At 40.3% G+C, this 12291-nt stretch overlaps 1 protein-coding gene and 1 pseudogene across 2 annotated transcripts; both read right to left on the bottom strand.

Moving 5' to 3' along the window:
* Positions 1-495: 495 nt before the first annotated feature.
* Positions 496-7995, bottom strand: LOC309508501 (threonine synthase-like 1; annotated as a pseudogene). The gene is made up of 2 exons: positions 6496-7995; positions 496-2026 (listed from the first exon to the last, which is right to left on the bottom strand). The product of its transcript is annotated as a threonine synthase-like 1 (transcript).
* Positions 2880-5760, bottom strand: LOC309508424 (uncharacterized protein). The gene is made up of 7 exons (XM_082183056.1): positions 5674-5760; positions 4924-5152; positions 4582-4815; positions 4261-4402; positions 4015-4161; positions 3670-3896; positions 2880-3549 (listed from the first exon to the last, which is right to left on the bottom strand). The coding sequence occupies exons 1-7, from the start codon at positions 5741-5743 to the stop codon at positions 3414-3416; spliced, it is 1185 nt and encodes a 394-aa protein (XP_082039182.1). The 5' UTR covers positions 5744-5760; the 3' UTR covers positions 2880-3413.
* Positions 7996-12291: the final 4296 nt, after the last annotated feature.

Below are 12291 nucleotides of genomic sequence, written 5' to 3'. Positions count from 1 at the left end.
ATTCACGGCCGCCGGCCACTCGGCCACGGAGTCACAAATGTTAGCCGGGCTGTTGTCGTTGTCTTGTTGTATGGGGTCAGCAGAATCGTTAATCGACGTGGAAGGAGAAACTGTGGTTTTGAACCATTTTCTAATGTCCATTTTTGGACAGTTTTCATCTGTTTGCTTTGTTTTGAATGCAGCCAGGAATATTGCGCCAACTGAAATTCATTTCATTCATGTATTAACGTGCAAGTGATTGGGGGGGCGGCAGGGGGGTTTCCTCACTGTGGTTTTATGTTGGCTAAGCTTTATTATATTTTCAGCTAATGAGCAGTTTGTAGACATATTTTTTTTATTTCTCACTAAAATGTAAATTAAACTGATATTATTTTGTAAATTATATCATAATTCAATTTGGGGGGGCATAAAAGACATTTGGGGGGGCATTTCCCCCTAATGCCCCCCCATACCGCCGGCGCTGCATACAATTAAGACTAGTTTATGGACTTACATGAAAAGCATTTGAACTATATCTCATGACTTTAGATTTGATGGAAGTATAATGTTTGGGGTTTCTTGACAGACTTTGCCATCAAGTGGACATGTGCAGGTACTGCAGGTTTCACTGGACTCTCAGAAATGAGTCTTGTATCATAGTTTCTACTTCATCTGTGAGCTTGTTATAGTCAGCCTGACATACTTTATGTGGATGATGTCCACTGTTTCCCATGCACTTCAGCAGAGCGTCATGCATCTGCTCTCGGCCTCCAATGCTGCAGAGTTTATCCAACTGCTCAACAGGATCCGGTGGGATATCTTGACACTGAAGGGCTTTTAAGACAGCCGGAGCAAACTTCCCGTGGTGTGCAGTGGAGCATATCGCAGGTTTTGTCATGTATACGATCGGCGACTACTTTCCCAACCGCTGTGTGAGTGTCCATTATGAAGCCTGTTGTAGTGTGCACCTCCTGTATGGCCCTCAAACAGTCTTCTTCAGAGCACCAACCAGCTTGAAGTTCCAGATTTATCTTCTGCCGTAAAGTCTCCGACACTTTAAAGATGCGCTCTCTTTCTAGATTCAAACACAGATCTCTGACAAGACTTCCATCCCCACCGGAAGCGTGATGGATGAACCTCTCAAGGTTGGAAGACTTCAGGATATCAATGGCAGGAGAGTTTGAAACCTGCAGCTTCCGGTTGCGGAGATCATACTTGCCACTAGCGATGAAGTCGGATATGATGCAGTTATGATTGGATGCACAGATCACCTTCCGTATGGGTATTCCCATTTGTTTGGCATACAGGGCTGACATGGCATTGCTAAAGTTTCCGGTAGGGATGCACACGTCAATGGGGTCTCCGAAAGTCAGCGTGCGATTTCTAAGCAGGTCCATGTACGCCGAGCAGTGATAGACCACCTGAGGGAGCAGTCGGGCCCAGTTTATCGAGTTTGCGGTGCTGAGAACCGTGGCATATTCCACAGCTAAATGAAGCTCGAGTCCCCAAACATTCGTTTAATGCTCCTCTGGCAGAAGTCAAAATTGGACAGGACGCTGATGGACTTGGCATTGCCCTCCTGAAATCCTGTCATCTGTAGCTTCTGAATCTCACTCACTCCGTTCTCAGGGAAAACCACAAGCACGCCGATCCTCTCCCGGTCACTGTCTTTAAGATTTCTGAAGCCGTTCAGCACCGCGCTTCCGGTATCTCCAGATGTGGCCACTAGAATCAGGTAGTTGCACATCTGTGGCAGGCAGTGGGCAAACAGCTGAGGCATCAACTGCAGTGCCAGGTCTTTAAACGAGGCAGTTGGGCCGTGAAAGAGTTCTAGAAGATACTGATGATCAGTGAGGTGCTTTAGAGGCACAACCGACTGATCGGCGAAGTTCTGGCCGTAAGCACGACACACCATTGTGCTCAATTCTACAGGGGACACATCCATAGGATGGATACAGTTTTCCAGTATGGCCACAGCTCTCGTGGCATGGCTGGATATTCTCAACCATTCTGAAGGTTCCAGTTTGGGGAAACCTTTTTTTGGTACATAAAGCATACCTGTCAAGTTTTGGATTTGAAAATAAGGGAAATTTTCCGGCGCCCACCGCGAGCAGTCCCACCACCCCAACCAAGCTCCAGTATCCCTTACATTTTAAGACAGGTGTACAAGAAAGCTAAAATCACCACTTTTAAACTACAATTGGCTTTATGCACAGCTGCACTACTTCCTGAACTTCAGCCAGCTCCTTTGTTTCCTGTCTGCCATTATTGGACAAACTGATTAATCCAGGTGTGTCTGATTATTGTTGTTGTGACTACTGAGGTCAGGCACACCTGGATTAATCAGTTTGTCCAATAATGGCAGACAGGAAACAAAGGAGCTGGCTGAAGTTCAGGAAGTAGTGCCGTTGTGCATGAAGCCAATGATAGGCCTACCTTTGTTGACATTGACATGCTGTGAACATTCATTATATCCTAAATGAAAACACAAAAGGGTATATATGAAGAGCATTTTATTGAAAGGCTTATTTGCATATTTTCTGTTCATTTAACATTGCTTGTCTTTACATTTACATTTTATTTTCATTCCACACATTCTTTTCATTTCATATTGTTTTTGTTTTACAGTTTTTCCTTTTCATTTCACATAACTTTTCTTTACTCTTTTAGTGAGTTGTTGTACAAATTTGTAGCAGACTTTGCATTCTTTAAGACTGTTTTGGAAGGAGTGTATTTGTGGGCTGGGCCAGAGTGGTTAATTTTACATGAGAGTAGAGCGCAAACAGTTCTGTTGTCTAACGTCATCCTATTCTCTGTAACAATCTTTCGTACCATGCTAAACACCCTTTCTGAACTTGCATTGCTATGGGGAATGCACAGTAAAGCCTTCATATGTTTTGGCAGCTCACTGAACCTCATGTCCTTTCCTACCAGGCCCCAGAATCTGTCGATTCTTTCTTCTTGGGGGAGTTGCTTACTATCTGTCACCTGATAGTCTGTGAATTCCTCTCTCATCTTATCCTCTTTCAACCTCAACTGAGGGAACAGGGCCCCTAGCCTTTCCACTGTAAAGTAAAACAAGTGTTTGACTGAACATTGCAGATCTAAACAAGTATCAAGTATACTGTGCCAATTAATTGTTTGGTTATCAATGGGGAACTGTCCCCAGAGGATGTTGTTATGATGCGATGTAAAGCCTTTTGAGACAAATTGTTTGAAAAAAATGGGCTTTACAGATAAATTTGCCTTGCCTTGCCTAATATCAATAGGCTTTATGCACAACTGCATTACTTCCTGAACTTAAGCCAGCTCCTTTATTTCCTGTCTTACATTATTGGACAAACTGATTAATCCAGGTGTGTCTGACCATTGCTAGGGTGGTTGCTAGGGTAAGTAGTGGAGCTGGGCATAAAGCCTATTGGAAACTGTTTTTATTATCTACCTGTCCCTGGAGTTATGTTAAGACGAGCTGCAGGGTCCAGCACTTTCAGGTCCCTCAGGAGTGGATGGTCGAGGGGAAAGGAGGAGAACATCTTCTTAAGCACTGCCTCATAGAAGCTTCTCACAGTTCTACAACAGCATAAGAGTGAAAAAAATGCATTAGTGGTAATATTTTAGGCACACTACAGCCTATACTCTCATACTGTTAAAAGATGATATCATAATATAACTACTGGGTAATATACTCACTGAAAGATTTTCTTCTCGGCTGACACAGGGAGCTCAGCGCTTCTCATGAATGCCTTTGTGTCTGCTCCGATAAAAAGATCTTCATCAGCCAACTGATGTCCATCTCCATACTCCACCTCCCTGAGAGGTACAGCCACGATTGCCCTGGCTGGTATGAGGTAGCCCATGATCCTCTTCATCAGCCTGCACATCTCCTCTTCAAGTCTGTGAATTTGTATTCCCTCTGACTGCAGATAATATCAATGGTCACAACAAAATAACAGTGAAATAAGAATGCTACAATAAGCACAAACATTTAGTTATATCCTATTATTCACTCATTCACTCAATATCATTGACACCCACCTGGAAGGCAATGTTAAATTCAGATAAAGGCTTAAGGGCAGCACTCAGGAACAGGAAGTAGGTCTTCACGATTGGATCACGCAGATGGCTTGCCAGATCACGCACTTTAACACTCCTCTCCACCTCTTCATGACTGTTAAAGTAGGCCTACAGTACATAGAGATACAGGGTGGCAATACATGGTTAAAATTGAAATATAGCATGGTAAACTGTGTAGATATCTGCTGAGTGGAGTTACCATCCTACCTGTAGTGCATCCCACTGGTTCAGCACCCTCTGGATGCAGGTTAACAGACTCAGCCATCTGGTGCTGCAGTACCTGAGGAGCTTCAGGTGGTCTGAATCAGTGAAGTCTACAAACTCTTTGTAGACTTCACATCTTTTTGCACTGAGAGATAGAAAATTACTCTGTTAGTGGTTGGAATTGTGAGTGTGTGTGTGTGTGAAGAATATGAACTGCAGGCCTACAAGGCTACCTTGTGCATGAGTTAGCCACATGCAATGTTGTTACATTGTAACACACAACATTAGGTGAGAGAAATAGCAGGCCTATATGTATGCATTTACCTTCTATCAAAGTGGGTGTATATCCCCACCAGGATGTCTTCCACTGGTACCTGGGCTGCTCTGATGCCACAGCCAGTGGCCAGCTGTACCAGGTGACAGATGCAGCCAAGGTCCTGGACGTGGGGCTGGCTGGTCTTCAGTCTGCTGATGACCGAGTTATGGCGGCCTTTCATAACACTCGCATTATCAGAGTTAAAGGCAATCAGGAGGTTATCCCATGGGATGCCTCTTTTTCTATTGGAAACAGGAAAAAAATGCCACAAAACGTCTCAGACAAAATGTAAGGTTGTAATTAAATACAATCTACTAAACATGTCAACAACACAGTGCAGTTCCCCTTACCTTAATGCTTCACTAAGCTTTTCATACAGATTTTCTGCATTTCCTACATTGCATGTAGGCATCTCCAGGAATCTTGTAGAGACCTGCAGAGTGGCCTCATCGTAGAGTCTAGTCAGGATGACGAATTCTTTTTCTGTTTTTCTATTGTTCGATTCGTCGCACATCAGTGAAAAGGGCTGAGATCGGCATGTTTTGGCCAACTCGTCCTCTAGTTCTGCTGCTATGGCACCTGTTGAGTGTCCAGTAATTAGCTAGTAAGTTAGCCTACAACACATGCCATGGGTTAATGCTCAAATGCATGGGCGTCAGTTTGGTTTGAAATGTGCTGGGTACAGAGACGCATTCGGAAGCGCATTTTCAGAAGTGCTGGGTACAATGACGCATTCATTTTTTTCTCTCTTTCGCGCAGGGTCGCTCGCTCAACACAGAAAATATGTGGAATAAGGGCTGCTTCCGACTAAAAGTTTTTTTTCTAGTCGACTAGTAGGCTAGTTGTTCATTTAAGTCATTCATAAGACGTCTAAATGTGTCTAAATACGCTGTGAATGGGAATGTGCATTATACGCTGAGTTTCGGTTCATTTATGAGACAAACTCCAGTTCACTCGCCGGCGCCTCCATGTCCCCACCGAACTCAACGCCTATGCTCAAATGTTAGAATATTCAAACACATTTCAAACCCATTTGATACCGTTTTAGCAAACGTACAGTAGCCCAGCAGTAAGAAAGATAGGTATGTTAGCTAATTTACCTTTGATGATTTGAGTAGCCTTAGTTTTTCCCGTTGAGTATTTTCGTGCAATAGCAGAGTCCGGGAACATGTCAGCTACACACTTGTTGAAGTCATCGTGGAAGGAGAAAGGAATGTTGTTTTTGGCACACAGCATTGCCATTTTTACCTCTGCACGTATGACCTGGTCTGCATCGGTGGCATTTCTCGTCACGAATGCTGACATCGCCTGGGCATGTTTTTGTCCCTCTAGCCCGCGCTTGTGCTTGGCGGATTTCTCGTGCTGAGAAACATCATTCCTTCCCCCGTGTGAGATGCTAAAATCAGTTACAAAACTTGCAAAACGCGTGACTGTCCCCCACCCTGCTCCTCTTCAGAAAATTAAATTCACCTTCCCATTGATCACAGTATTTACATGCGATTTTAGATTTTTTGGCAGGAGTGCCTTCCGAGAAGGTCGTAGCGTCCATCATTCGTCTCAGTTGTATTTTTTTTTTCTGTTTTTTCCCGCGTTGTCACTCATCATCTGACCTCACACACTAACCTCGCGACAACTGCCACCTACAGTAGGCTACTGCAGGTGGCAGTTATCGCGAGACTAGTGACAGAGCTCAGATTGGTAATGTTTTTTTGTTTTTTTTTACTCCGCCCGGGCCCGGGGTATTATTATTTTTTAATAATTATTAAAAAATTATTTTTTTTAAAACGTAAACAAATTTTTTTTAATAACGCAGGTTAAAATACGGGAGATTTACGGGTAAATACTAATACGGGAGGACGGCGGGAAAGAAGGGTAAAATACGGGACTTTCCCGGCCAAAACGGGATACTTGACAGGTATGACATAAAGCCCTCCATCTGGTGCAAGACCCTCTATGACGACATCACTGAAGAACTTGGGGTCACTTGACATTTGGCTCCTCGTTGAAACAAACACCTCTGATTCTGAATCCTCATATCTGAGCAGAGTCCTCAGGACTTTATCAGCCACGTCCTCCACGGAGTCTCCCGTCCCACAAAGGACTCTCGCATCTAGCCATTTCTCATAAAACTGCTTCCTGTAATGTAATATCTCTCTCATAGAAACACCAGCATCCTGACCCACAATCCTGTTCACCTTCATTCGAGAGAGTCTCTGCATGATATCTTCTGTGTCCACATCCAGGTACACGGCCAGTCCAGAGCGCTTCAGGTGCCGCATGGCGTCCGAATGCAGGGGATTGGAGCCGGTCAGAGAGATGACACTTCCTGTGGCTGCAAACCTGCACACTGCTTTACCTTCTTCTTCAATAAAACCATCACCACCAATTTCAGAGAGCTTGTCTGCCACACTCATTCCCCACGTCCTTTCGAGAACATTGTCATCTATATCAATAACAGGCATACCTAGTCTGTGTCCCAGAATCCACCCTACACAGGTCTTCCCTGCTCCAGGAGGACCCATCAGGAGAATGTTTCTTTCATGCGGTTTAGAGTTTTGATTTGATAGCCGTGCTGTAGTGAAGTATGAAGGAGCAAATAGCAGGTGGGTCCTCAGCTTGCTCACTTTAGCCAACAGCTGGCCGAAACTTGCAGGGATCATCTTGGAAAAAAGATCAAATAATCTAGGAAGCAGAAATATGTTTCAGAATTAAAATCATGTCAGTAGATTACAGATAATTTGCTAAAATACAAAATGTAATGTTTAGGCCTGGTTTCACAGACAGGGCTTAGAGTAAGCCAGGATTAGGCCTTAGTTAAATTAGAGCATTTGAGTAGCTTTAATAAACGTGTCTTAGAAAAAACATGACTGGTGTGCATCTTGAAACAAAACAATGGCACTGACATATTTTAAGATATGTCAGTGCAAGATGCTTTTAGTTAAAACAGCTCAAACATACATTTTAGTCTGGGACTATCTTAAGACTTGTCTGTGAAACTGAGGGATATTGTATAGGCCTTTATCACAACACAATAGAACGCTGGAAGTAGCCGTGAAGCAGTGTACGGCGTCTTCCGGTTATTGCACTGGACTACTTCGCTCTCGCATCTGCCAAAAGTTTCTTTTTTTGTTTTGTTTTCTTGATTCCATTTTAATGGTTTGATTAAATTGCTTTTCATCTAAAGGTGTAACTACTTAACCACCGGAAGTGCGAGTACACTGCTTGGTGATTTCGAACGTTCCAAAACCAGGAAATGAGATAAAGGCCTATTGGTTTAATCTATGTAAAGATTTGTTTTAATAAAGACACAGCCCGTCCCAATGGAACCCTAGGCCTTCGACGTCTTTCTCCAGTTCCACGCTTTCATGACATAACGCTGCTTTGTCTGTCGGGTGTAAGTCTGCTTCCTTCTGAAACCTAAAATGACAAATGGGACACCCTGCAGTCTTGTGGTACACCACAGATGCACATGAAGTGTGCCGTTTAGAACAGGGCCTTAAAAGTCACAATGAAACGCAAGTATAGACAGATCTTTTCTTCTGCATTGTGATATCTTAATGTAACAAATTATTGAAAGGAATAATAGTAGGACTTTCTTCACGCCCAGACGAAACTTACCAATTCACAAAATTAACGGAATGCATACCTGATATAAAAAATTGGATGACTAGTAATTTCCTACTACTTAATTCTGAAAAAACAGAGATTCTAATTATTGGACAAAAAACTCCCTCACGTAATAACCTAGAATACTGTCTAACACTTGATGGCTGCTCTGTTAAGTCTTCATCGTTGGTTAGGAACCTGGGTGTGCTCTTTGATACCAATCTTTCATTTGAAAGTCACGTGTCTAGTATCTGTAAAACAGCATTTTTCCATCTTAAAAATATATCTAAATTACGTCATATGCTCTCAATGACAAATGCGGAACAATTAGTTAATGCGTTCATGACATCAAGGCTAGATTATTGTAATGCTCTACTGGGTGGTTGCCCTGCACGCTTAATAAACAAATTACAGCTGGTCCAAAACGCAGCAGCTCGAGTTCTTACCAGAACCAGGAAGTATGACCATATTAGCCCGGTTCTGTCAACACTGCACTGGCTTCCTATTAAAGATCGTATACATTTTAAAATACTGCTGATTACTTACAAAGCACTAAATGGTTTAGCTCCGCAGTACTTGAGCGAGCTCTTAACGCATTATAGTCCTTCACGTCTATTGCGATCTCAAAATTCCGGCCAGTTAATACAGGGTGTCTACAGATAACAAGTTAAATTTAAGACTTTTTAAGACCTTTTTAATGCCACTTTGAATTAAATTTAAGACCAAACCTGTGATGGAAATACACATTATATTGCATACGTATATGTAATATTTAACCTAAGTAATTGAAATAATTTAATATTAACTACTTGTTTATTGAACTAAAATCAATGTAACATTTGCAATCGTGAGAATATTCAGCAAAATAGCTCCCGTCATGTTATGTTACTTAACTATATCACATGTTATAAATAAATAAAAAAACAACATTTAGAATTTTTACGTCAGTATGTTTCTTCTGTGAGTTTTTTTATGTGTGCCGTTATGCTCATTTGTTTTGATTTCTTACTATAAAATCTATCACAGAGACAAGCAGAGCGAGCCTCAACAGCGTTACCAGAAAAAGCCTACATTATCATTATCAATAGCAGTTTAAGTAATAAAATCTGAATCATTCTCGCGATTCGATGCTTCACTGGTTATTTGACGGACATTAGGTCCGTCAGACTGGAGAAATTTTAGCGGTAATGTGACCAGAAATATTTAAGACCTATCGAATCTGAATTTAGGACATTTTAATACTTTAAGGCCTTTTATTAGGAACATTTTATTTAAGACTTTTTAAGGACCCGCGGCCACCCTGAATAACCAAAATACAATTAAATATATCTAATAAAATATATATTTTAAAGTTAAATAACCAAAATACTATGTTTGATAGTTATACTTATAATTTTGTTTCTATTACATGCAGTTCTAACTTGAGCTCTTAGCTCTCCGGTTAGAATATTGGCTTCTTACTGACCCTTTAAAGGTATAACGTTACTCCACCGAAAAATGAAAATTCTGTCATCATATACTCACCCTCATGTTGTTTCAAACCTGTATGAATTTCTTTCTTTTGCTGAACAGAAAGGAAGATATCTAGAAGAATGTCAGTAACCAGACAGTTTTAGATACCATTGACTTCCATAGTATATATTTTTTTCCTACTATGGAAGTCAATGGTATCTAAAACTGTCTGGTGGAGTATACCTTTAAGAAACACAGAACTCACTCTTGCACTCACACTTACAATCTCACACACACACACACACACACACACACACACACACACACACACACACACACACACACACTCTCAGATATGTGGTTTATGAGGACTCTCCATAGGCGTAATGGTTTTTCTAATGTACAAACTGTATAATCTATCCCCCTACACTAACCCTACCCCTAAACCTACCAATCACAGATTTAGTATGTTTTTTAAGCCGTTTGGTTTAGAAGGACACATATGTCCTCATAAACCATGTTTACGTTGTAATACCCATGTCATTATACACATTTGTGTCCTCATAAACCATATACAAGAACACACACACACACACACACACACACACACACACACACACACACACACACACACACACACACACACACACACAATAACACACTATATTTTTTTATTAGCCCCGGGTCTAGCCGGACAGCCTGTGTGGGTGTGGGTGTGGGTGTGTGTGTGGTCATTGAAAATGTGTTCAGATATATATTCTTCACAGAAAATGAGCCAAGGCCAATGAGTCTGAGTTTGAAAAAATAATTAATCGTATAATTTTTCTTTTGATAAAAAATGAAACCGGGTCCTACAGACCCGAACACCATACAAGGGTTAAAACGACACTAACGAGACGCTTAACAACACAGCGTACAAAACAAACATTTTATATAGATATCATATTCTAATTAAATGAATACTTACAATCACAGAAATAATGTCCTTGGCGATGGTCAATTTGCTGCTGCTCGTATCCGAAAGCTGAATCACAGCTGTTCTAAATAAGCTACATATGATTGGTTAATAATAATCCTATTTCAGTATCTTGCCGCACTATTGGCTCGACTGATATAGTAGGCAACCGCGTTTGCCTGCATATTTACGGGTCGTGCAATATCATTTCGGGGGGAACATGTGCAATAAATGGGAGTGGCAACACTTTTCATATCGTTGAGAATAAAACAACCGTCCCAACTTTACAAATCCAGGTTCTCTCTCCATGGGGATCATCCATTTCGAAAAGTAAAGCAGATACGGAACCTCGGCCCACGCGAGATGCAATGCGATTGGTTGCTGGACCAGCCAATGGAATTAATATGTGTAATATTAATATTTAAAATTGCCTAGTCATTAGATTTGTGAATTCTTTTTCTGAAAAACAAAATTATATCATTAATCTTTTAATTATTTTGGCAAAGTTTTAAATCCATAAGACAAAAATAACTCAAAAGAAACCCTCCTATATTACCTTTTATAACACTGATCTCACAATATACTTAGAATATCTTTTAAACATGAGATCACAAAACAAAAAGCTTATAAAAACAATACAAATTTTAAAGCTTTTCAAATACATATAACTGCCCTGATATTATAAACTTTAATTTCTGCATTTATTATTTATTTTATTATTATTATGTACATTTATACTTTAGTTGTTGTTGTTATTCTTTGGTTTATACATTTTGAATTGTATGTACAGTGCCTTGTATTCATTTTGTTTTTTTGTTGCATTGTAGGCTACTTGAAATGTTTGTAATTTAACTAAATAAATAAAAAGCACAATATGTTATGTATACCATACGTAGTAATAAGATATATTTCTAAAATCAATACTTTCAATATTATAATATTATATATTATATGACGTTACTGTCACAAAAATAGCTTTAATGGTTCTGTTTTTTTGTTTTTTTTTAAGCAAGTCTGGAGGCTAATGAAATGAAACAGTAACGCTATTTCTGAGGATATTTCTATTGTATTGTATTGTATTGTCTTGTATTTTGTACTGATTTTCTTGCAGGTTGGCGATGGCGCGTAATTTCATGATGGGTGGAAGAGGAAGTGAGTGCTTTAATTTTTAATTTATTTGTTATGGTGTGTTGTACAATGACTGACTGATCCCATTTGATCCCATTTATTTGATTCATTGCATGTGAAATAAACTTGAATTGAATTTGAGTAACTTAACTGAAGTAAAAATCTGTAATTGACCACAGACATTGATTATTGATTATTATGATTAAACTAACGTTATGTGATATGTGAAATATTCCATCCTTAGAGCACTCCAGATCCAGGAGAGCTGCTTTCGGTCAGACGGCTGGTCGGGAGGTTTGGACGTCCGATTCTGATGACCGTGATCAGGATCCGCTGCCCCGAGATGGACAAAGTAAGTTACACAATTTCCTTACTTGAGTGAAAGTAAGTTACAGATACTTTTGGTCAAATATTACTCAGTTACAAGTAAAAGTTGAAAAGACTGATTTTTACTTGAGTAAAAGTACAGAAGTACTTGTTTTTAAAAGTACTTAAGTATCAAAAGTTAAAAGTAAATGTCATTGCACTGTTTTATTATTGTTTGTAATACTTACAGTACCTTATGCCTCTGAATCTA

This window comes from Leuciscus leuciscus (genome assembly GCF_965113295.1).
Source record: "Leuciscus leuciscus genome assembly, chromosome: 10".
Taxonomy (NCBI): domain Eukaryota; kingdom Metazoa; phylum Chordata; class Actinopteri; order Cypriniformes; family Leuciscidae; genus Leuciscus; species Leuciscus leuciscus.
The sequence above is the reverse complement of the archived record's forward strand: the minus strand, read 5'-3'. Positions and strand labels throughout refer to the sequence as shown.